At 38.2% G+C, this 26125-nt stretch overlaps 1 protein-coding gene across 1 annotated transcript in view; it reads left to right on the top strand.

Annotated features, from left to right (window-relative positions):
• Positions 1–26125, top strand: part of ADCY2 (adenylate cyclase 2) — a 205765-nt gene that overhangs the window by 98743 nt on the left and 80897 nt on the right. Inside the window, exon 4 of the mRNA XM_059477068.1 lies at positions 6–155. Within this exon, the coding sequence (XP_059333051.1) occupies positions 6–155 (150 nt within the window). The remainder of the gene's footprint in view (positions 1–5; positions 156–26125) is intronic.

Here is a 26125-nt window from a genome sequence, read left to right as displayed (position 1 = left end):
CCTAGATCTTGGCAAATGTAATAATTTTTATCTGCGGGAACTTGGCAGGAGCGTACCACAAGCACCTCATGGAGCTCGCGCTGCAGCAGACGTATCAGGACACGTGCAACTGCATCAAATCCCGCATCAAGCTGGAGTTTGAGAAGAGGCAACAGGTAAAGGAACACTCCTGTCTGGGTCTGCTTTTCCGTTTGAACACTTTCCTCCTGTTTGTTGCTATGTAATCCAGCTTGTTAATGGGAAAACACTTATTGAATTACTTGAACTACATGAAACATGCCAAGTCTTTTGAATACGGTTGTGCACAATTTCCATCTGACTGTAGGAAAGTGTTACAGTTATTTTTGTTGTCAAAATATGTTTTTTTTCCACTTGTTCTATGAAAATATTTTATGATGAAGAGAGTTAAAAACACTGTATAGATGCTGTTTGCACACCATCTCTTTTGCTGTCCTCATGGAATGAGCTGTGAGATGTACATGTGTGCTTCTGGGAATCTTCAGTTCTTCATGCCCAAGACCAGTGCTGCAAATCACTGCAGGAAGATATTATTGCACTGTTTTTGAAAAATATTTGAATCCACAATACTGATGAATCATGTGATATAGTTCTAGAGGTCAGGTTTGTTAAGAGGAATTAGGGAAATTGCATAATGATACTGTCATTTATTGCAGCAGTTAAATAAAAGAATTCTCTGATTGCTTTATATAGTTCTTTTTCTCTTTGCAAGTTCTGTACAGTGCCTATCATCCTGACAGATAGATGCCTCATTTAAGAGAATTTGAAATACAAATCAGTTCATCAAGTAGTAAAGAAGATAGGTGCATTTTGCTTTGAAGGTCACCAAGACTCAAACTTCCATGAACTGTTAAGGATCAGAGAATAGAGACACTGACAGGTGTCTGTGGTCACAAAAATGCTTGTGTGTACCTCATGTGTCCCAGCTGACCTTAATTGTCATGTCTGTCCCACAAATGCCTGTATCTGCTTTAAATCAAGGTTTGCACGATCCATCACCAAAAATTTTTTCTTAAAATAAGCAAATGGAAGTTCTGCACCAGGATTTTACCAGGTTGTGTGTTCAGAGGGCTGTCCTTATTCTGCTGGGCACTTGGCTTGCATACTGGCTGAAGTTACTACAAAATATTTCAAGTAATCTTAAGGAGGACGGTTTACAGTAAAAGCAAGTTTTGATGATTGGATACAAAATTTGCATAAGGCGCTATTGCAGGAGAGGTTTGTAAGAGCAGTCATTTATCTTTGCACTTCTGCCTCCAAAAGCTGTGTGCAGGGAATGGGTGGACTTTGAGCTCAGTTGTAAGGGCCTGGGTTTCTATATTGGTAGTTTTTCCCTCCAAGAATAGGAAACACATTGGTTTATCTGCAAGAAGCAGGCAGGTAGTGTCACTGGACACTGAATTCAAAGGAGTAAGGATGCTTTTTGTAAGAAGACAGTACTTACAGCAGACATGGTTCTAGCTGATGTTCTCTGCAAATGTGTGTTATTTTGCTAAATATTACTAGTTTCTATGGAAAGTAGCTTTGGTGTACTGTCACTACTGAAGATCTTGCAGAAATGATTGAGAACCTGACAGTGAAGAGAAGCAAAACTACCAGGAATTGTGTGACAGATACTTCCTCTTTGGGGCTTGTAGTACTTGTGTTTTAAAAATGCTGTAGCCTAGCAAGATGGAAAGAAGCAAAAAGTGATAAATGTTGTTCTTCTATTTATGTTCTTATATTCTTATGTTGTTCTTATATGTTCTTAATTATATATATGTATCTTTAGGTATGTGTTGTCAGGTTTGTGTTTTGATAGGATTAAATCTATCAAATCAGTTAAGACATCTACACAGCCCTAGGCAGTGTATTGCAGGGCTGGATTAGTAACAGATAGGTCAATGTCTTACTGAAAAAAAAGTCAAGTATTCTGTGGAAGTCAGTGATCTTTTCAACCTCCAGTGAGCTCAAAAAGAGCTCATTAGATCTTCAGATCTTCTTCTATAGATTTCTTTGGCCTTTATCCCCTCAACCCCTTAATATATGTCCCTTATCTCCTGTCAAGTTTTTTCCAACCAAAAAATGAAGACTTGTGCCTCCATATTATCACACTTAGGAACATTTAGTATTTAAACGTGGAAAGGTAAAATGAGGATTCATTTCATAAGATGGCTGGTTTTTTTCTTCAGGATTAACACATGTCTTTGTTTGCAGACATTAGTTCAGCAGTGGATGTACTTTAGTCTGCTTTTAACACTAGTTGTTTTCCCAGGAAGATACAAAAGATCATCCACATTGTTAGTATTCAGGAAGCAAGTCAATCATATTGGTGACTATTTTTAGAGAACTGGGATACAATGAAAGAGCACGGTGCATTTTAAAAAGCATTGGTTTTGATCAAAGCCTTTATTAGCCTGTAAAAGGTTATAGCATGACCCTTGATTCTACATCTCTGTAACAGGAACAAAAAAATTAATTCAGTTTAATTTACTTTGCATAAGCTACTTTTGTACAAGTGCAGAGCGTAGGATGTACTTCTAAATGTTTAGGGCTCCAGGTCAAATTTGCACATTTTTGCAGATCACGGATGTCATGTATTTTATAATTGTTTTCAAAAGATGTACAATTTATGTTTCAAATTATTCTGTGAATTTCCTTTGTGTTATTAGAGAGTAGACTCATACAAATGTAGACTACTGTTGTTTTTCAGTTGTTGGGGTTTCTTTTGTGTGTCTTTGAATAGGCTTTTTGAGAACACCATTTTGATAGATCAGTAGATAAGTATATTAAAATACCAGTAAACAATTATGCCAAAGAACTGAAGAGAACCCCCAGTTTCATTATTTTCTAGTGAGACCAATGTACATTAGAAAAAGGTGAAATGGGGGGAGGGGGGTGTGTATACTGAGGTACAAGTTGGACATGCTGTACCCACACCACTGTGTATTTCTGCTGTGGGGGCACAGCGAAGGGTGGCTGCCCCCACAGGGATGGGAAGCTGCGGGTGGTGACACCTCCCAGCAGGGCAGGGGCCACTTTTGAACTCCTGTGGTGAAAAGCAGTATTTTCAAAGCCCACTTTGGTTTTTCGCACACACCTTTTATGTCTTTTCAGAGTTTATGAAGGAGAAATTTTGGAGCTATCCTGACCTCTTTTTAATTTGCAGCCTTATTCCAAGATACATATTTAAAATAGCCTCTCATAGTGTTATGTGTCTCCCTAATAAAAGTCTGGCTGACAGTTTGTAGGGCTAATGACTCACTGGTGCTGAGTGCAAGATCTTAACGCTGACAGCAGTATAATTGCTCTTCTCTCTCTCTTCTGGGGCTTTGCATCGTGAGACACAGGAATATACACTGAGAGGTTCTTACAACATTGCAGGGAGGTGTTCATAAGGTGTTGGTGTTCAGTGAGTTCTCTGAAATGCTGTCTTTGAGAAGGAGGCAGTATAATGATGGTTTTAGAAACAACACTCTGGTAGCAGATGAAAATGAATGAGGTTTCAAATCATTGAGTGGGATTTTAATTTTTTCACTGAAACATGGTGAAGCAATGCCATTCATTAGAGGAACCGAAATATTTCAGAATTGTTTTCGAATTAATCCAAACAGAGGAACCTCATACATTTGTGAAGCTTAAGGCTGTTTGTAAAGAACAGAAACAAACAGAAACATAATTTGACTAATATATGAAATGTGGATTCCTGCAAGTTTAATCAATGCATTTTGAAAGGTAAGCTACTAATATTTTCATGAATATACAATAGTTTTTCTAAGAGATTCCTCATTTTCCTTTTCCTCATAGCTTCAAGGCTAGTAAATGGGAAAAACAAAAACTAGTGTTGTTCTTTTAAATTTTATACTCCATTTATTACTTCAGCAGTGTTTGTGCTCATACACACATGTGGTTCCGGTCCTTTCTGTTAATTGATGTGTCAGTGTAGGGAGATAGAATATAAGTAAATAAAGGTAGTATAGAAAGGAGTTGCAGCTGGGCCAATTATCAAAGATTAGGAACAGGCCTGACTTTAACAGGCCACAGCTGTAACCAATGAGAAGAAGAGTGCTATAAAAGAGTGGGGTGGCTGGGTGAAAGGGGCACTGGAGTTGGTTGGCTGCTGTGAGAGGAAGGGAGAGTTAGTGCTCTGAGAAGCTGCCCATGAGAAACACCAAAGTGTTAGGAAACTCTTGCAATAAGGAGGGAACAATATAGAACCTTTGTACTATAAAGACAAAGTGTCAGTACTAGAAGTAAAGCCTGTTCTGGGGAAATGTTGAATTTTGCATGGTGGACCGTGGGAGAGATGGATAGAATATGCAAACAGAAACTGGACAGGGTTCACTGAAGGGCTACAGGGACTGCTGGTCATGACAGATGGTGAGACTTAGGGAACTCAAGGTATTTAGCCTGGAGAAGAAAAGGCTTGGAGGGGACAACTAACATCTGCCTAGTACCAGAGGAGTTTGAACAAAAGGTGTGGTCAGATTTCTCTGAAAGGCACACAGTGAAAGGATGAGAGACAATAGGCTTGAGCTGTGACAGGATAAATCTTGGCTGGAAGGAGATAAAAGATTGTTCCCCAGGAGAAGGGTTAAACTCTGGGAAAGGCTGCCTGGAGAGGTGCTGGAATCTGTGAGCAGAGAGATTTTGAAGTCCTAGCTGTATCAGGTCTTATGCTTCAATTCTTGTGAGCAAAAGAGTGCACGTGACAAATATAGAGCTCAGAATCTCATTAGGCTAATTAAAGCCTTAACAATCTAATGGAAATACAAAAAAATCTAGTTACAATAATAATAACTGTCATAGTCCACACTAATTAACACAAAATAGCATAAATATAGCTAAAGTTGTTATGCAAAAAATATTCAAGTGTATCCCCCTTGTTCTCTGGTATTACCCTCAATTTTCTGTAATTATGTACCCCACAATACAGTACTGCCATTGCCATGGGCTTTGTGCTGAGTTTGCAAGGCCCCAGGGTTAAAACTCTTGTATTTTTTTACCTTCTTGGAGCTTTATTTTTACTTAACTGCAACAGCAATATTTCTAATGACAAGGCACTTATAGGTAATTCATTTTTCCTTATGACACAGCCCAAACATAGATATTATGCAAGTAATAGTAATGAACAACTACTCTGTGAAGAATGAGATATTTACAACCGCAACATAAGGTGGAAAATTGCAGACCTGACCTGACAGAAGCCTTAAGAAACGAACGCCCAGAATGAGTGGGGGGGAATACTTGCACGTGGTGACTGGAGATGGTGCACAGGCTTGGCACTGCAGACTCCAGATCTATAACTATTTAGATCCATAAGATTTATAAGTGACCAGTCAGCACTAGTCATTTGAAGAAATACAGACTTGTACCTAGTCACAAGTGTTTTTAGGGGGAACAAAGTGCAAGAGCATAGACTTGCAGACCAGCAAAGAAAGAGCAAGGTATAAGTGTGTGTGATCAGATATCAAAAAAGAATTGCAAAGATATCCTAGATTGAGGAAGAAGTAACCATCAGCATAATATTTCTCCTCATAAAGGGCTGCAGATGCTTATGGCCTGCTGGAAGTCTTTCACCATCACTGCCAGGCTGAAACCCATCCACATTGGGACCCACAGGAACAGTTAAAGCATGAGACTTTTTTACCAGAAAAAGGGTTGTAAACTAAGAAGTGTATGTATAACAATTTAAACCATATTATTACTACTAGGACTTTGCTTTCTTAATATAAAAGTATTTATTTCTTTATTGTTTTTTCTTTTTTTTCCTAATAATTACAGCAAGAGTAATACTGATACTGGAATTACACTGTTCAGATTTCAGTTATGCTATAAAGAAATGTAAACTAACTATAAATTCTTAGCTTTACATGTGTGTATGTACATTATCAAGCTTGTTGCCTTTTAGTCCATAAACCAGATTTTGGATATTATGCTTCATGTGTCCCTCTAGATCCTGAAATTAATGATATCAGTGTTACTAAGGCAGAAAGCAGGTGTTTCTCAGCAAGACGTCTTGAGTTCATTAGGAAGATGTAAATAATGGTGGTTTGAACTGCTTCCTCTTCAGTTTTTTTCCAGTTAAGGCTGTGCTCTGCTGTCCCCCAGTCCCCCAGAGGGATTGTTTGTCCCACAGTGTCAGGCCTGAGGTACTCCCAGAGTTAAGGCAATGTAGAGAAACAGCAGGCATGTGGCCACCAGACAGGTGCTGACACAACTGAAAATCAGGCAAGGCAAGCTCAGAGAAGGCTGGAGACCCAGCGTTGGATACAGAGCTTGTGATATTGTGGTAAAATTATATTTTCTGGGCTACATCTGAGCAACTTCATCTAATGTTGAAATTGGCCACGTTTGGAGCAATATGTGGGACTGTGGATCTCAAGAGGTCACTTCCATCCTGAATTTTTCGTTGAGTCTCGGGTTTTCTTTAATGTCTTTCCTGTAACAGACTGCCATGACATACAGGAATACTATGATTTCAGATAAAAACAAATGAAAAGGTAAATATCACTTTGAATCATATCCTATAAAATGAATGTTTTTTGAATCAACAAAAAGTCCCATCAGGTGCTACTGAAATTTTTTCCAAGTTTCTCATACTGACTCTGCTTACAGAAATGTAATGCCAGGAATAATGTAACTGTTTTTCTTCCTAATTTTTGATGAAAATAATATTAATTTTGCAACAACGAATATGTGTTTAAGAAAAGTTGATTTGATAATCAAGTAGATACTTGTTGTTACTTTATGTTCAGGTTGTCCAGTCACTGAAGAATTTGAAACAGACTAAATAGTCATGATGATACCACAATAACAAGAGTCTGAAATTAATTTTCTCCCAAGGCTCAATATTTAGTATAAATCTGAAACTTTGGTTTCAAGGTTTATGTCACAACCAAGACCTGTAGGTCAAAAAGCTGTAACAAAGGTAGGATTGAAAGGTACAGAGGCTTCACATGTGCCTGGCTGGCCAGAACTTTTGTGAGGCAGAAAAGATATTCAAGTCCTTGGCTGCAAAAGGATCGTGTACTACATCAGCCACCTGCATCTTGGTTATATCCCTGGAGTTATTCTTTCATGATTCTTCACTGCTGGAAAAGGTGCTTAGGAGCTTCTGCCCTGCAGAGATGGAGCAGTGAGGAGGGTGGTTGGCAGCTTTGCACTTTGCTACTGTGGAAAACTCCAGAGGTCCAACAAGTGTGGGATACTTACCTATCAGTGCTTTCTCAGGAATCTGGGAAATAACCTTGAAATTTATAGCAAAACACTATTGACAGATGACCACTTTTCCTAACCATCATTTTCCCAATTTTTCTCTGCTGAATTGTTTGTAGGAGGTATGAGAGACTCTTTATGTAGAAATAAAACTTTGTCATATTTTGAAATATTATAAAATGTGCCTTTCACCCCAGGGAATGTATACTTCACTGTAAGGGGAGGAGATGCCAATATTGGAAGTCTAGTTACCCACATGAAGACACTCGTATTGTCCACAATTCTGAAATTAATGGCTTAGCAAATGTCTTGTGCAAGTATCTACTTCACAGATCAATAGAGACACTCTGGTTCTTGCATATAATCTTTTTTCTTACCTTAGGACTTCATTGTGAGAAAAGGTCGTTTAGCATTTTGCAGTGAACTAGATGAGATTTCAGCTGCTTCTCTGTGCGTTCATCTGCAGTAATTTATTACACTTAACATGCTCAGATAAACTGATGAGTCATGTTGCTTTGTTTTATGAGGAAAATGTGTAGTTTAAACAGATACTAAGTACCACATTTTCATAGATGTCCTGATAATTTGGATGAAATACATAGCTGGCAGGCAAATGTTAATTTTTGTCATGGCACCTGCAATTTTGTCAGCCACGTTACAAAAGATAAAATTAATAGGTGAAAAGTCATTCTTTTTAGAAAGATAATGTCTTTTGACAGCGAGTCTAAAGTTTTCAATTGTTCATTATTCTCATAATTATTGCCTCATTTTTAAATTGCCATTTTATTTCCAGATAAAAGTTATTGAAGTCCTACTAGATCCCCTTGTCGTTACTAACCTTGCTATGTCTTTTTCAGATCTCCACATTAAACATTATTCTCTGCAGATAGGGATTACAGGGTATTGTGCCTACAGAAACTACACATAGATCACACAGATTTTGATAATCCAGAGGCCTGATTATTTTTTTACATATAGAATTGCTCAGTCATATCATAATTGTTTTTATAATATTGTAAACAACCTAAAACATTTTAAAGGGCTCTCTATAATGAGGATTTTCCAGTATTTGTTCATTTTTGTGACCTTTTAATGATTCATGATTTTTTGTATCATTTTTATAGCAAGTGAACTGAACACACTGTTGTCAATTATGTTCAGCTAAGGAGCTAAAGATCCATTAAAAAAGTCTTCTTATAAGTCTCAGGGACGCATTGGCCTTGTTAGCAGCAGCATCATGCTGGGAGATCCTGCTCATTTGGGTTATGTTACCATGAACTCTCTATTCTGTCCAGAACTACTGCTTTCCAACATAAATGCTTCTGTATTGTAAATAGATGTTTTAATTCTGAATTTGTTGCCTTTGGGTGTTTTAAATGCCTTGTGTGGCACTGCTCACAAAAAGTGATGTAGTTTTCTAACATTGTTAACAGTCATATGACTTCTAAATATCTCCTTTATGTCAATCCTAATACATTTTGTTCTTTAAATGATTGTTCACTTGGACATTCACACTGGCAGTGCACATAAACTGAACAACTTAAGTTGGGTACATTTGAATCCTGTGTGTCACTGTGTTCTTCCTCCTTTCTTTACTGTGCTCAGGATATAATGGAAAGGTGTGGTCACTGTCTTTAAGATCTTCTTGGGAATCTGGCTATATTGGGACTTTTCTAGAAAAGTTCATGTCCTTGTCCATGGCCTAGTTAGATATTACTTCCAACTTTTTTTAGACTGTAAATCAGTTACCTTTCTCTTTTTGTAATATTCTTTTTCTTTCTTCACTCCAAGCCCCTACCTTCCTTTAGCAATTTTCTGGATCTGAAAGGCTTCATACTGCAGGAAAAAACATTAGGAGTAAATACAACTCTGCAAAATATACTATCCCCAGGTGCTTTCAACCTAAAGCACATCCCAAGTGGTAGATATCAAGTATAGAAGCCCCCTCAGCTACCTTCTAGGAGCTCAGCTGGTTGTGTTCAAGACTAACTTCTTTCTAAGACCTGCTATGAAAGCTGTAAGAACTTGGAGTACAGTCTCCTCACGCCTTCCCTTCGGAGTTGCTTTTTGCTAGGGCTGTCACCTTTGTTCCCCTGCTGAGGTGCATTGCAGCTGCACTGCAGTCATCTCAGTGCCTTCTACCTTGGAGTCTGCACCCTATCCCACAGATTTGACTTTCTGAGGAAAAACCCTTTCCTGCCGTTTGGAGTGGTCATTGGCTCCAAGATGGTGTTAGGAAAATTAATCTTTTCCTGCAGGTTGCCAGGCTTCTCTTCAGGCAATCCCATTTCTCCTTGAGTTTTTGGTAAGAATTGTGCATGTGGATGCTTAAGGAAATGAGATAGAAAAACTACTTAATAATAAGCAGAGGTTCTTGAACTGTGTTGCCCTCGAAGGTGCTCACAGCCTGTGTGCCTTGCTGATTCTTAGAGCTGTGTTTCATGCTTTATTATATTTTAGCTTTCTTTTAAATAAAAGGTCTCTCAGATTGAGAGGAATGTGAATTTATATAGGGTGGAAGGGGAGGTGGTATGGGCATGGTGATTCTGTCAGTCTTTGAGCTAAAAGGTGCATGTCCAACCTCAGATGGATGGGTGTATGCACACCTACAGAATGGTTGTGTACAGCAGCTCTCAGAGTGCAGGGATGTTGAGGCAAATAGGTTTTTAGTTAAAAGCGTTACATTTATTTGTTCTTCCAAATTATCAAGTAGCTTTCTGGAAATTTGTGTTGTCTCAGGCTTGCTACACAAAATACTCGACATAAAAATATGTTTCTCAGTAAATTGCATTTAGAAATCTGCCAGGAAGTTCGATTGCAAGCCATTCAATCTGTGCTTCTGTGCTAATTTTTAAACCAGAATGTTGTGTAACAGTAAATCATATGTTTGTGTAAATCTAAATTGTCGCATGAACAGTCATTATCGTTGACAAATGTCCTCTTGTTAAAAAAAATAGTCTGATTGCCTCATTAAGGGAAACAAACCCAAAAATTACAGCTGCATTTGTTCTTGAGGTAGTTCTAGTTGAAATGAAGCTTTGTGCATTATTAAAGGTGAAAGTAAAAGTAAATCTTGATGAAAATTAGACTTTACTAAAATGCACTAATGGTGACAGTAAACACCTTCTCTGAACTTTCTCTCCCTGTATTTCCTTGTTTCACTGAAATCTGACACTTGCTTTCTAAATCCTTACCAGAGCCACTAATGAATTCTTTCCGGCCTCTTCCTCTGATTTGAATGTGTTTTCAGATGGCAGAGGTTCAAAAAGAAATAAAAAGGAAAGAGAAGTGAGAGAGAATGCAAAAGGCCACAGGCTTAACTATTTACACCTTTTACGTTCATTTCTTTTATATCTACTGTAACCTATTTTGTGAACTTAATTTGTTCCTTTTAAAATTTGTGTCTAACTGAAATGTTCAAAGAATTTTCATGAGCAGAATTGGAAGTGTAGAGTGGACCCTACTAGATATGTTTTCAAATACAATTTATAGAATGCTTTATTCCTATGTCAGAATGTTTTTTGTACAATATTTAGAAATAATAATAGAAAAATAAGCCTCAGATATGAAAGAGGTGACTTCATCTTTCTCCTTCCTTGGAGACCCAGCATACTTGGTGGGACCCAGAGTATTTGAAACATCCTCAGCAAGTGTGTCTGTCTTAACTTGCTGGAGCATCTATACCTTTCCTAGATGATGTGTTCCATTCTGCTTTTATCTTTGGGGAGTGTTTTCCCTTTTGCCTGACTTAATAAGCCACAATTCAGTCTAGGCCTGTGAATTGCTTTGGATATAAATAAAGTTTATTCCTTTCCCCTTTACAACCTTATGTGTGCCTGAAGGCTATTGGCCCCTCTCAGTTATTGCTAAAGTGATAAAGTAAGTACTAAAGGCAAACAAGCCCAGTTTCCTCCACTACATGTTCTACATGGCTTGTAGAACATGTTTTCTTGGCCTTTGAGGCAATTTTGTATTGTCTAACTTTCTCCAGCTGGTCCATGTGGTTTTCTATAATGCTAAATACTTTGGCACCATTATGAGATTTTTTTAAGCACCATTTGACATTTCAGAGGACAAGGACCTTGGAATATAATGTGCTATTGTCCTTTCACCTTTGAATTTCCAAAAGTTTGTTTAAAATCAAATTACTGGAGGTCAGATAGGATCCCTAATTAAATCAGTTCCATTATCTACCAGTGCTGGACTGGAACTGTCTCCACGGTTTCATTTCTCTTTGACCACTCCATTCTAGCAGTTTTCCTGCTTTTGGAGTGTAGTTGCATAAGCCACCATGCACTTAATTAAAGTAGAGAAGTAATTTTTGCTTATTTGCTGTAATCAATATATAATATAAATATGTAGTATTCATCTTTTCTTCTTCTAAAGTGAGAAAAAGAAAATTGCCCCTGGTGCTTTGAACAACTGCAATTTAAAATGGTTTCATATTTTAAATATTATTAATATAGTTCAGCTATCTGTGTATGATATTTAACTGATCTAAGAAAAAAACCAAAATAGCTGCAACAGTGATGCCCTTTAGTCAATTACTGGGAAGTCTGCAAGATCCCTCAAGTCTTGTACCTTGGAATTGCAAGAAATTATGTTCTTCCTGCCTTTTTGTTACTTTAGATTCCTCCTTAACACCATCTAGTGTTTTCTTTTTGCAACAGTTTGTGTTTGAAGGCTATTCCAGTCTAATTCTGTTGACTACGTAAGAGTCTTCTGCTTCCAGCTATCGTGCATTTGTGGCTGCTCTGTATTTTAATAAAGTGACTGTTGCCTCTCTCATCTACTGTTATTTATATCTAGTGCTTTGAATTTTCTATTTTACACTAAGTAATGAAATCTGATGGAGCAACGAACTGCCACTGACTTTTTCCAAATTCATCTTTGAATTGGAAACTACTTTGAGTACCCCAGACCATCCTGTAAATAACTTTGAGGAGCATTCCTTTTCCTGTCATTTGCATTTGTGCATCCGTAGTGTTTCTCAGATGTTCTTGTTAAAATGATCTCAAAAGGAATTTTGTACTCTTAAATATTCCATTTCCTCCTTTCATGTCTCTTTCTGCCAGTAAATAGGTGTCTTCTTCCATGCTTCCTTTCATCTCTTGGGACACGTCTCACATTCTTCATGTATACCTCTTCTTTCAAAGTACATTTTATTTCCTGTACAATCTTTCACAAAGACCTTTTGCCCTATGAAAACTTTGACAGGTTTACTCTTTGAGAAAATAGAAGTTTGACTTCTACTACTGTAATTACTTTGTTTGTTTAATCAGAGTAGTTTTTAAATATTTGTGAATATCTGACATGCAGGTCCTGTTCAAGCTGTATTCAGCATCCTTATCCCCTCATATTTTTAGATGGCCATTCAATAACAACCTCAGAAATGTAAAATGACCTGCCTGCTACTCCCTCCTTGATAGTCTGCATAAAGAAGGATAGTATATTTTGAAAACACTAAAATGCAAAAGATAAAGTCCCAACTACTGAATGTTCTCATCCTCTCCTTGAGTATGAGAAGCTGCTAATGAAATATGAGCGAGAAGAGCCTTAAGAGTGTATTTATCTATGGCAAATTTATCAACAGCAGGAGGTATGGGCTGGGTAAATGTTATGGGCCATGGTGTGTTGTGGGTCATGCTACATAAGCTTACTAGGGGAAAAATTTTCAAGCTAAGTTCCTTCCCAGTTCTTTAAGCTAATCGTAGAAGTCCTGTAAGTAAGCCTTGATTTATTGGTGAACATTGTCTGTGAGCATCCCTGCTTGGTTAAAACAGGGGAAGGAAAAACAAAAGTATGTGCCTATGAAAAAGTGGAATAGATAATCTTAGGCAGATGCTTCCCCAGTGATCTATCTGAGTGCAAGAAACTGTATGACCCAGTTATTTAATGAACCAGAATTGATGTTGCATTTAACCAATTTTGATATCCTCAAATCCCGTGGCACGCTTTTTCAACTGCTTAAGGTGTGAAGAATAATTTCCTTTTGGTTGTTTTAATTATTGACTGCATAGTTAAATTTTGTGACTACTTAAGTCAGTCTCTGATAGGCTAAATCTCAGATTACTGTGTGCCTGTTTTAAAGTTTCTCCTTCCTTGCTACTTTCATTGGATTTTTCAAGTTCAGTAGTTACCAGTTTTCTCATTATAGGTCATCAAATGTGACTGCTCAAGCAGTAAGACAGTGCTAAATATGTGTAGCCTTTTTTAATTTTCTGCTTTTAGCGGCAGTACTGTATTGATGACTTTACACCGGATAATAAATTTTCAGGCTCAAATGGTGCCTAACAGTCCCAACCTTTTTTTCAACACTGAATAAGAAGTTCCTGTAGTATTTAGAGAAAAGTGTAATATTGAGGTGCTTTAGCCATGGCCCACAGCCAAACATCTGCTGAGGGGCTCACTTATTGCCCCCCAGCCCCAGCAGGAAAGGGGTAGAAAACAGGGGGGAAAAAAACAGGAATGGGAAAGCCTATGGATCCAGACAGGGAAATCATTTATCAATTACCACTGTGGGGAAAAAAAGATTTGATCTCCTGACAATAACATAGTTTTGGCTAGTTGAAGCAAAAGAGACAGGTAATAAAGCCTCATCTTTCCTCCTACCTTTCCCAGGCTCAACTTCACTCCTTCACTCCCAGCTCCCCTACCCAGTACAAGCACCATGGAGGGGGATAAAGGGTGGTCAGTACACAGGAGCTCCTCTCTGCAGCTGTTGTTTCCTCCTCGCTGTTTTCCTCTGCTCAGTGGTGGCTCTCTGCTGGCTGCAGTTTTATCAAGCATATCCATCTGGTCTGACACTGGGCTGCAGTGTGGATGTCTGCTCACATGCCTTGTGAAACCACGGCCTTGGTCCTCTGAGACCTTTCTTCAGCTCTGCCCAGTCCCATCTGTTTCCTGGTTAACTTGGTATCATCAGAAAAGAAAATGGCCCCCATAATTTTTTCTTGCTCATTTTGTCACTTTGCTCTAAAACCTGTTCTACTCCAGCATTAATTTGTATCAACTTCTTTGATTTCTACCCCAGAATTGATACTTTTGCACCTTTCCAATTCCCTCTTTTTGGTAGGAGCATGTAGTTACATAGTTTTTATGAGTCTTTCTGCAGTATATTTCAGTCTTCCTTTGGCCCTCCCAGCTCTGTGTTAAACTCCTTGAGAACAAAAATCTTTTTTTTCTGTTGCTCAGAGAAAGTTATTTCTCCAGAACTTTGTTTGTCATGTTTTTTAATGATTTCATGCTCTTCTCTATTCCTAATGTTTGAAAGGAACGTCAGGTTTGGAAGAGTGCCTTTCTCCAGTTACATATATTTGATCCTTTAGAAATGCTGTAGCCAAAGTAGATCCTGACACCTGCCTCCCTTCCCAGTTCTGAGCTTTACTGGCTACTGTGATCTTTCGAATGTGAGAGGACTGAGGGAAAATAGTGTTATAAATAGGTTTTGTTAAATTCCCTTTGCTTTATAGGTCACATCTGGTTTTGTTTGTGAATCAGTCTGTCACAGATACCTTTAATAATGCCCTTTACAGCATTGAAGGGAACCCTCAGGCAGCCCAGGGCTGATAATGCTGCAGCAACTGTGGCTGCACGTCCTTTTTTACGTAATTAAGAAAAAGGCCTGGTGCTCACAGGGATTCTGTGCAGCTGTAGCACTCTCCACGCTGTCAGCACTCTTTAAAGGCACAGTTACAGTGAGGAGATTTACTCCAGGGGAGTAACTCCTCATCACCAATTTTGAAGTGTAGGGATTGCTGGGCAGAATCTGTCTGTGAATAATGGAATTTTAAATTGATAATAACTTTACTTTCTCTCTATATTTACAAAAAAAAAATTGCATCAGTAATTTTTCTGCATTTTTAAGTTATTCTTTCAGGTTATTTTAAAATGCATTCTTCCACAGACAACACACAGTGAGAATGAACATTTGTTTACTGATACCATGGGGAAAAAAATGCATTCAACTTGTTAGAGCAGTTATAAAAATAGAAAGCAAGAGTTAGTATGCCTGGTGCACTTATTGTGAAATGCAAATACGTCCAAGGATTTCTGAGGTTTTCATTGTTCTAACAAGATAACATAATCAAAATCATAAGCCTTTGGTTTTCTTTTTATACCAGCTTTTCTTTTATATATAATCATTTCTTACTCTAAGAATGTATGCCTTCCTAATGAAGTTGGTTGCTTATCGTGTGTGTGTCCTGTGATAAAGTTTCTCTGTTTTCCTCATTTTGTATAAACTGTAGGCCTCATTTTTCTTTCCCATATGCATTTTCTGGAGTTTTTGTAAATTAATGTGTGAATCTTTAGTGAGTTTGAGGAACAAACAGTATGTCACAACCCAATTTAGAATCAGTAGCATATGAATAACATATTGCTCTTAGATGAAGCCCCGTTGATTTTTGCATATAAAATGCAATTAAATATTATTGTTGTTATGTTTTTGTTCAAACTCTTTGCAAGGATTCTTAATTATGCCAACAGACTGTCATAAAAAAGCTGTGTAATTCTATAAATAGATGTACTATAACTTACATAAATCACTGCACCACAGTTTCTTCCTAATTTTTTCCATTCAGTTAGAATGTTCATCTAGCCATTAAAAGACAGAAGCACCTTGTTGCATAGCATGGAATATATTAGCATTTTAAAGATATGACTGTCTGAAGGTGAATTGGTTGACAAGTAGGAGGAATATGAATGATAATGCACCAAAAAGGAAGTGGCAGAACTGTAGTATAATATGTAAAAAGTGGATGCAGCAGGTGATTCTCAGGAAACTCTGATGACAGTTAAATAGAACCATGCATGTTTGGGATGCTGTAAAATGCAGACAGTTGTAAAATCTGCAAAATTTCAGCTATACTGTCTGAGACATACTATAAAAAAAAAAGAATCAAGGCAGCTTGATGCTGGTGGAGACTTTGGTAAAAAATTGGATGTTGTACAAATACAGGTAGGAAAACAAGTACCCATTTTGAGAAGGAGAGGGACTTTTCTACATGATGATGAAAATGTGGAAGCCACGTGATAAATGTCTGTTAGTCATAGTGAGAATTTATGATGATTTCCAGAAAAAGCATCCTATTATTTTCTATGCCAGCAGGAGTAAACTAAGTACTCAGAATTGCAGTGACAAGGTAAAAAATTCCATTATGTGGAAATAGATAAGGACTTCAGCCCTTTTGGGATCTTACCTAATCCATGAGGTAGGACAACTAGACAATTAAACTGTGACTGTGGAGACCCATAAGAAATATGGTGAACCTGTCTTGAACTTGGGATGGAGGAAGCTGAAGGACTGGCCACAATGTACACCGCTACTGAAAGTACATTGCAAGTTTTCAGAGGAGATTCATCATCCTTTTAACCCCCAAAATCACATTAAAATGTTGTCCTGCTCACTGACATCACTGTTAAAATGAAGAAAGCCCTAACAGCATTCAGCATACACCAAAGGGTTTTTGTCCTCCGCAGGTTTCCCCAAAGCTCCTGGAGATGACTGATCCTGACAGAGCATTACTGTGGATCCCTCAAACTTGTTTCAGAAAGTGCCGGGTTTATCATTATTGATCCAGTTCAGTGATACTTCTCAGATTTAAAAACATGAAGAAACGCAATCCACGTTGAAAATGATTGGGACATTCAGCAAATCCTCTTTAAATCCTAACTAAATGTTGTGGTTCAGGGGCAAAGAGAAAACACATAATAATGTGTGTGCACAGCAGACTTCAAAACCACTTTAGTCTGTGGTTTCAGGTCTGGAAAGGCTGTTGCTGAGCACCTTTGCTCTGTTTAGGATGGGACAAGCATTTAGTCCAGGAAAGGACATGACCAGAGTTCCCCTGTTACTCATTGGTACTCATTTTTGCAGCATCTTTGTCCTCATGTGCCTGCTTCAAAGGGCATTCAGGGAATGAGAATGGAAATCTCCGGGGAAGAGATTTACTGTGGAGTTCTCAAGTAATTTTGGGTTTTTTAATACTCATGAAAAATTCAGTACAAGATCAGGATATGGTTCAGGCACTGACTTTGTTTAGTATATTACATTTTTTAGAAAAGGGCTGCGCTGCTGCTGGATTCAGAGAACCATTGCAAAACTCCTCTGTCTTTTCTTGATCATAAGCATAGACTCTACACATCATTGTTGTCATTTAAGTGACTCATTGTTTTTCTCCCTTTCCAGGCAAAATATCTGAAATTTTCTTTCATAAATTAAAACTTTAAAACTTTGCACCCTAATAATAATACAACTAGGCAAGTATCTGTAATAAAACACATTTTCACTGAGACGAAAAAACAGAGGGTAATGTAAATGAAAATTTTAGCTTTAGTTGACAAGAAATGCACAAACTCACTTGCAGTACTGCAGTATGGTGGCTTTTCTTAAATGATGCTGGAATTTCAACCTGTTGGTAATAAAACACATTTTTAGGAAGCAGGAAATAAAATTATAAGATTGATATATGAAATTATATGATGAATATGATATGATGCAAGTTTTTCATTCCATGTAAATGGGTGCTTAAGCTGGTTGTGTGATTGATTAGCCCAACTTTACTGAATGAATTGGCTTCTTAGTCTGGAAAGCCACATATTTAAAAAATAATTAAAATACACTCTAAAGAGGTTTTTATATTTTGAGATAGATTTGGTATTGGGAACATTTTGGTTTCAGCTGCAGCATAGGTGCAGTGAGAGCCTCTTCTGAGCCACTAACTGTGTTAACAGTGATGCAGGGTTGTTTACCCTTCAGTGAAAGATGTGCTCTTGAGCAGATTAACAAAGAGCCCTGCAGGGACTGCTGTAACCCCACTGTACCCATCACTTTGTGGTAATTATAACTGGTGCAGTGTTGCCATTGTATCCCCATTGCCACATGTTCCTAGCTTGTCTTGTGCAGGGCAATATCTGTGGAGGAGAATTTGCTTGCAAATTTTCTCTTTTAATAAAGGGAAGATTTTAGCCTTTCAGCTGTAGAGCAAGGGTGTTAATTCCTTTTGTTCAAAGGGCATAGACTTATAACCATAGAATGGTTTGAGTTGAAGGGATTTTAAAGTCCTTCTATTTCCAAGCCCCCTGCCACAGGCAGGGATGTCTTTCATTAGACAGGGTTGCTCAGAGCCCCATCCAACCTGGGCTTGGGTAACTTATATTTTGAATATGTAACATCCGTTGTTGAAATACACTGCATTATTGAAATGAATAGTTTTTTCATATATAGATACATAGATATAGAAAGAGAATAATTTTTTAGTGAATTACATGAGAATGAAATGATGACACAGTAGGATTTTGTAATTTTGTGTTTTGATTTAATTTTACCTTTATTATGCGAGTCACAGCTTTAAGAATTCGGAAAAATACAAATTTAAGACATTCTGTCATACATGTGCCCTTTGAACCTGTAAACTGGTATAACTGCTTAATTGTATATAGTACAAACAGGAGAAAGAGTTAGGCACTCACTCAGAAAGCTATCTGTAGTCATGCCTTAAACACCCTAAAGTTACCTCCTCTTGTAGGTCATCTTGGGTGCACTCAAGTACCCCTTGATAAGGAATACATATAAAAAGAAATAGTAATTGTTTTAAAGGATGACTGGTGTGTAGCTTTCCTGCTCTGTTTCCTTGAAAATTCATTAAAATGTTTAAAATCAATCGTAAGAAAGCTACTTTTCCTCCACCACTGGAAAAAAAGTATTAATTTAGTTAGTTCTAGGCCAACCATAAAAAAAAAAGAAAACAAAGATAAAAGGAATAGAAAGGCATTAATTCAATTTAATCGATTCCTAATGTTTAATACTTTGTTAATGTGTGTGAAAATTGGTAATAGAGTAATTTTAAATAAGTACAAAAAGCATCTGAAATTTTGCTTAGATGAAAGGGGATACTAAAAAAGAAATTTTTTAAAATTATCTTTTTAGAAAATTAAATTGGCATTGAGAAGATATGTTACTGTAAGTTTAACAATTACTAGAGAGAAACACTAATTTTTAAACTATGCAGGAATTAACTGTTTTGTCTTTGTCAGAGTGAGTTTATATTCAGAATTATGCCATGCCATTCCCCATAGTAAATCTACGGAAAACTTTTTTTAATGCTTCTTTGCTCATTGTGGAGGAAAGGGATTTTCTACACTTATGGAAGACTAATTGCAACAGTTATCTCAAGGTGAAGCATGAGGAGGAGAGGTCAAGTAATAGATAGATAAAATAAAATAAGTGGTAACGAATCCTTCTGTCTATGTATTCAGCAGAGACACCTAAAGAAGCTCAGGGATGAAACAACTGAAACGCTGCAGCCACCTCTCACATGGAGTCTGTCACCCAGAGCTGTGCTGATAGCTCAGGGCAAGAGGGAGGCAACTGTGATACCAATCTTTGCAGAGCTCCAAGGGAGGCCAGAGGATTGCTGACTTGGAAACCCAGTGTCCGTTCGGGCATTATTAGTGGAAGTAGAATGCTAGATTTGGGTGAGGGTGATAGATGAAATAAAAGTCAAGACAGCTTTTGTAGAGGAAAAAAAATAGGAATTCTCTGAAGGTTTCAAATCTTGTGGGTGAGAATGATCTGCTTTAATTGGCTGCTTCTTTGTCTGGAAGACAAGATCCCTCACAAAAGGGTCTTGAAGAAGCTAAGCAGGCATGGGGCAGGACAAATGTCTTTACATGATCAAATATTTAAAATTTTAATTACTTATCCTCATTGAGAATTTTTTAAATGTTGCTTTTTTAAATCACTCATGTCCCTTTAGTTTTGTTTCATGATCAGATTATTTTTAAATAGCTTTCTGCATTGCTCTGAAACTTAAGCATTTCAGTGAAAGTTGCTTATCAACCATAAAATATCTACAAGTCCCAGAAGCAATAATTTGTTGTTGAAGCCTGTGCCACCATTCTGCATACTGTTATTCACAGAAGTGCTGTAGTGTCACATAGTACAGCACAATGTGGAGATCTGTCAGCTTTTACAGTGAGCTTTATGCTACCCAAAGGAAATCTGTAAATAAATATGCTTTGTTTTATAAGATACTTCTAGATCTCTGTTCATGTATAATATAAAGCCTGAGTATGCAGGTGTACAGACAGTAGTTTATGTCCAATTCTAGAGGATGAAAAGAATACTCAAGGAGTAATTTTACTGGAATTCATAAGGGGCAGATTTACAGGGCTTTCTTTTTCTCACTTTAATATAACCAGATAGATTTATTTATGAAATAACATAGATATTGAGGGTAGAGCAAATTGTTAGTATGAAATAAATAGCAGGCATCTTTCTTGCTTCTTCATAAAAGTTTTCTGTCTAGTGTTTGCAAGTAGCCACTATTTTTGCTATTCCATCTTGCAGTGTAGCCTGGGCTCCAGCTTTTGGTGCAGCCCAACATATTCTTGTGATGATTAAAAAAAAAAAAAAGCAGAACTGTCAGATTGAGGTAATTGAAGGTAGTTTAAATCTAGGCATCTGGCACGGCTGTTTTTCTGTCTCCTTTGTCACACTGAAGAAATATGATTAATTGCTGGTCATTCAGATCTCCCTAGACTGTATTTTGTTCTTTTCTGTTTACTCCCTTCTGCACTGGGAGCAGAGACATGAAAATGCTGTATTGCATATAGGGTTGGATTTCTGTACCATGTACTACTGTACGTCTGGCGAGTTGTCCTTTCAATGTGCTTCTGTGAGATACTAGAAACAAGCAGCTGGGTAATGCAAATGTGGACCTATAAATGAGGAAAGTTAGCTGAATCCAGCAGAACTTGTTAATCAAAATGTCACCTTCCCCTTAGTGTTGAGAGAAAAACAAACTTTGAAGAAGTTATGCTGGAAGATGCAAGGTGATTGGTTTGGGTAGCTTTTACTGCCCTGAGTCCAGTGAATTTTGTCCTGCTCGGAGAGCAAGGTTTGTGCAAGGCAGATTGAGCTCTTGCCCTGAAACTGTCAATATTTCAGCATACAGTCTCAGAGCAAAGCACTGGGCTTCCCTGGACACTGCAAAAGGAAAACAATAGGGGAGAATAGCAGAGGAACTTATGTCTCACCAGACACATAAGATGCAGACCTTTATCTATCAAACATTAAATAATAATTGCCTTCTGTATGTGTGGTGTCCCTCTTTGAACAGCAGTTAGGTGTTAAGGGATGAGCTTCTACAATGGAAGTTTCTCTCCAATTTCCCAAATAGACAACAACATTTTGCCCCAAATGATTTATAGAATTTGCTCACTGCAGTCCATACAGGAGTAGGCACAGCTGCAGAAGCTTCACCTGCTGGATCACTGAGAGAGCTTATTCAAACTTTAAGCCACACTTGGTATGACAGAGCATGACTCATCGGTCCTTGGATGGAATAGCTGCCAGTCTCAAAAAAAGGAAAAGTATTATTTACAGCAAAGTTACTTAGAATAACTTTACTCTTCAGTCAAGGATAGCTCAGAATTGCTGATGAAACAGAGAAAATACCAAACTTGAAAATAAATCTCATATTGAGTCCTTGCAGGGCAGAGTTTCGTACAACCTTCTTCTGCTTGCAGTGGCTTCCATCATTGAAACAATTACAGCAAGTCCCATCAGGGTCTTTGGGAAATATTTCTGTCAACAAAGTGGGAAATGCTGAAGTTGGGTGCACTGCAGCAGAGTAATATCTCACTTCTTGGTGCTTTTCCCCTCATTTGTCCATCCAGTCTTCTGAAAGGTTCTTTCTGCTGCAGCTCAAAGTGGCTCTCATTTAGATGCATCCACCTGACTCAGAGTGGAACATTCCCTTCTGGTCACACACCTTGGGTTAAACAAAAAAGAAGTTATTTTTTTAATACTGGTATTGCAACCTGCAATCAAGCAAGTTCTGCAATGACCCAATCTGAATATGTAGGATGGCCCTGATTCATCAGAGCACATCTGTGTATTGAGCATATGTTCTGTAGTTTCTTGGCAGGACTCAGTATTTGAAGTGTTGCTAAGCTGTGCTGGATGTGGCAGTGCCAGTGCTGCTAAAGACAGCTATGAGGCTCCGTGGGGAGGAAACTATTTTGAGGTGCACCTTGGACCCAGGATTGAAAAAGAAATCAGCTACCTCTTGCTTGTTAATAAAAATAGTCTGCTAACAAAAATCAAGAAGAATATTTTATAGCATTTCTTAAAATAAATGCCTGAAAACATATAGCAGTTTCATATTTTACTTCTTTCTTCAAAATTATGTAATGTAAATGGTGAGAACATCAATGCCTATCTAAAAGGGAAGTACATAATATCATACAGAAACAGTTTTAAGCAGTAAGAAAAATTCACCAAGAGGACTGCAGCAGGAACTAAATGTGAAAATGTCTTGTTACACTAAAGATGTAACTTTTTTGTTCTTTCTTCCTTTCTAGGAATTATGGTTCCTGTAGCTTAAACAGTTGATATTATGTGTCTGTATGCTGAGGTTTCAGTGATGAATATCAAATTATGGTACTGTGAATTACATGGTAAAATGTTATCAGTTAGTATATATTACCTTCTCTTTTCTTATGATTTTATCTCTCTGAACAGCAGCACAATACTAATTATCAACATATTTTTCTATAGATATATCTGTTAATTCATGTTTAAAATGCAGTGTTTCAAAAAGAATTAAATTACATAAAGGCATGGAATATATTGATGATGTATGCTGGAAATTACCAATACCAGTGCTGGGTAAAGAAGTCACCAACTACTCCCAAATTTCTAAAAATTTTGGAAGCTATTTAAGTGCAATGATATAGAATAGATGTCATTAATCCATAGCATATTTGCCATCACAAATAATGCTGCCAAAATCAATCAGCTGCAGCTGTGGTATTGTTTTTGACAGTATGCATCTTCACATGTACAAATGTGCAGGCATCCGTGTGTAAACCAGGATTCCAAAACAATAGACATAGAATATGGAGTTGGTAAGAATAGACCTATTTTAAACCCTTTAACATGTGAGACAAGAATTCAAACACAGCCCTAATCCCTCAAGGGGACAAACTGGGCCCCATCTTTCGCTGTGCTGAGGGACATTTGCCAAATGTCTCCACTGGACTGCACATCCCATGAGAGAGAAAGAGGAAGCAGAGCAGCCTTTGTGCAGGAGCCTGGGGATTAGGGAATTCACCTGGAGCACTGTAGAAACAGAAAATCTGGTGCTTGCTTCGATGATTTTTAAATGGTTTCATTTTGGAGCAAATTAGTTTCACCTGAAAAGGCTGGTGGGGCTCTACTTCCAAAGTAACCTCGTGCTCACTTATAAGCATTTCTCTGTAGGGATGGGAAGGGAGTTGAGGTCTCATTTTGGCAGAGAGCTGTTTTGATGAGGGGTTGCACGTGGATGACATTGTTTAACCTGTGGATCTCCTGTTAAAGCTTGAAAACCTCTGGAGCTGCTCCCCATTTCTGCACCACTGGCCACTGTGGCTTTGTATGGAGCCTGTGTTGGTGGCCATAGGGGGCTGAGGTAGAGAGCTGCAGGAGTCACTGTGAATCTCTTCATATCTGCCAAAGCTGCTTCCAGCCTACCATGGGGCACACAAAACAGTCATGGAAAAGCCTGCTTTGTTTAGAAAATCTTAGCCATTGGGCATTAAAAATCGTCTAACCAGGGACCAAAGGTGCCCCTGCCCAAACGCAGTGTGGAAGGAAACAGGCAGCTCTGGAGGCTGGGGACAAGCTGATCTGTGTAGAGGACTCTCCACCCAAACAAGGTACCCTCACCACTGAAGGGTTGTGGCACATGGGCAATCCATGCTTGAGCATGGGCACATCAGAGGGCGCTGCAGGCCATCAGTGTTCAAGGCTGATCAGAGACGTGGAGGACAAGGGCAGCAGAAACCTTTAATCATGGAGCAGCAGAAGTGGCTAAGCAGACAGTGACAGAAAGAAACTATCATGTCGGTTTCTCGGCTGTTTAGGTGACCTGGAAAGGCCCGGGGTGTCCTTGGACAGCCCGCGCTTCAAAGGATGAGAAGATGCTCCAGATCTTTTCTCAGTCTTGGTGTTTATTAATTGTTTATCTAAAAGATTTTCTCTTGGCCCAACAGAGGTCTGCACAGCAGCCAGCCATGAGCACACTGCGAGCCCCCGGGGCGGTCACCTATCTTTATACTCAAAGTTACGTATACAATATTTATCAATTTTCCCCAATGCCTTTTACCCTTATTAACCAGTGCACTTTTAGTAATAACCAATCCCAAAGTGCCAACATCACCACAGAAGATGGAGGCCAAGAAGAAGAAGAACAGGACACGCCCCAATTCCTCCATCTTACTTCTTTAGACGCCCCTGTACAGAAATCCTAAACCCTGTGTTTCACACTCTAATTAACTTATCCCTTCACCATTTACCCCAGTGAAATCCTCCCATCCTCATATAGGTGTCGTCTCCCGTGTAGGATCAAAGTCCAGCCACCAGACACTTCTGGCAACATTCCAGGATTCCCGAGCCCCCCAAGGGTGGTCTCGGTCCCTCTGCACATCAGTCCTGAGGTGCTGAGGTCCCACACTATCACACGTTGCTATCTCAGCTTCCCACCCTGCCTGCCACTTCAGCACAAGAATTTAGATGGACAGAGCATAATGCACAGCAAAAATAGGGAAAACTGAGGCCAGGAAGGGCAGAGGATAGATGGTTGTGTAACTGTCTATCTCAGTGTTTATCTTCCTTTTTTGTTGATTTTTTTGTAGTTTTTTCTTTTTTTCAAAACTGCAATCAGCAGTGAGAGGTTTGTTTTTGTTTGCAGTAAATTAATTCTACTAAAATTACCTGACTGCAGACTGTTTTGCCCACAACAGAGTTCCAAGCACATTAAGGTGCCTCCTTCCAGCCTGCAGCTAATGACCTGGTGGCTCTTTGTGCAGAATCATAAACAGCACCCTCTTTTGGGCATTTTCTACTTAATGTGGCTTCCTTCTGCAGATCTAATTTTTTCTCAGTTGCACTTTTAGGATTCCAATTTTCTCACAGACTTAGTGTCCCAGGAGGACAGGCTTTTCCCAGGTGACAAGGCACTTGAAGCTCTGGTAGTTACCATTCCTGTCTTTCTGTGGTTAAGTCTGAGTTCCTGTCTGCAAACTTACATGTGTAAGTACCTCTGGAACATGCCATAGAAAACACTTCCAAAACTATACACACAGTAATGTGGAAAATGTTCAGAAAATAAAATGTATAGAATGAAACTCAGAAAATATTTAGAAAAAAAACCAGGCTAATTCTGAAAGCTTTAACCCTTACTACTATTTATGCTAAATTTTGTTTTGTGATTAGGCCTGCTAGTCAGTGTTAATTACTAGTTTAGCATGTATCTACCATCATTAAGTTGTTGCTTTTTTTTCCCTGTTCAGATTCCTCAAAATAAAGAGAATTGGTTTTCAAAACTCTGTTTATATTAGGGTTTTTTTCAGGAGGAGCAAAGTTTTTCATTCAAAACCTTCTGTCTTTAGTCGCTGGTGAATATAATCATTAAAGAGCAATTGGGAGATTTCTACAAGAAACTGTCATTCCTGAGATGGAAATATAATGCAAGCCATTCTTGTTCCCTTTTATTTAGACCATTGTAAGGAAATAAGAGGTCTGCTTTATGAATGCAGTAACAGCATACACCCTCCAGACATCTGCCTGTTCTTTGATTTCCACCTAGTGTGAGTCAGCCTCCTCTGTCTTCAAGGTTAGGAAGTGAGCTGTTGAATAAATAGCAGTGCTCAGAAAAGAGGTGTTAAAATATACAGCTTGCAACATTAAAATTTATCATCACTTTTTCACAAGAACTAGCATTGCTCCTTACTGTAGGTTCACTTTTCATTAATTTATGGGTGAAATAATCTCTTACTCCTGCTTGAATAAACTTTTATCTCTGTTTAAACTGGCTGTTGTATGGGCCAAAACTGTGTTTAACTACTTCTACTCTTGATT

Source organism: Ammospiza nelsoni, chromosome 1 (assembly GCF_027579445.1).
Source record: "Ammospiza nelsoni isolate bAmmNel1 chromosome 1, bAmmNel1.pri, whole genome shotgun sequence".
Lineage (NCBI taxonomy): Eukaryota > Metazoa > Chordata > Aves > Passeriformes > Passerellidae > Ammospiza > Ammospiza nelsoni.
Note: the sequence above shows the minus strand (reverse complement) of the source record. Positions and strands in the feature narration are given on the sequence as shown.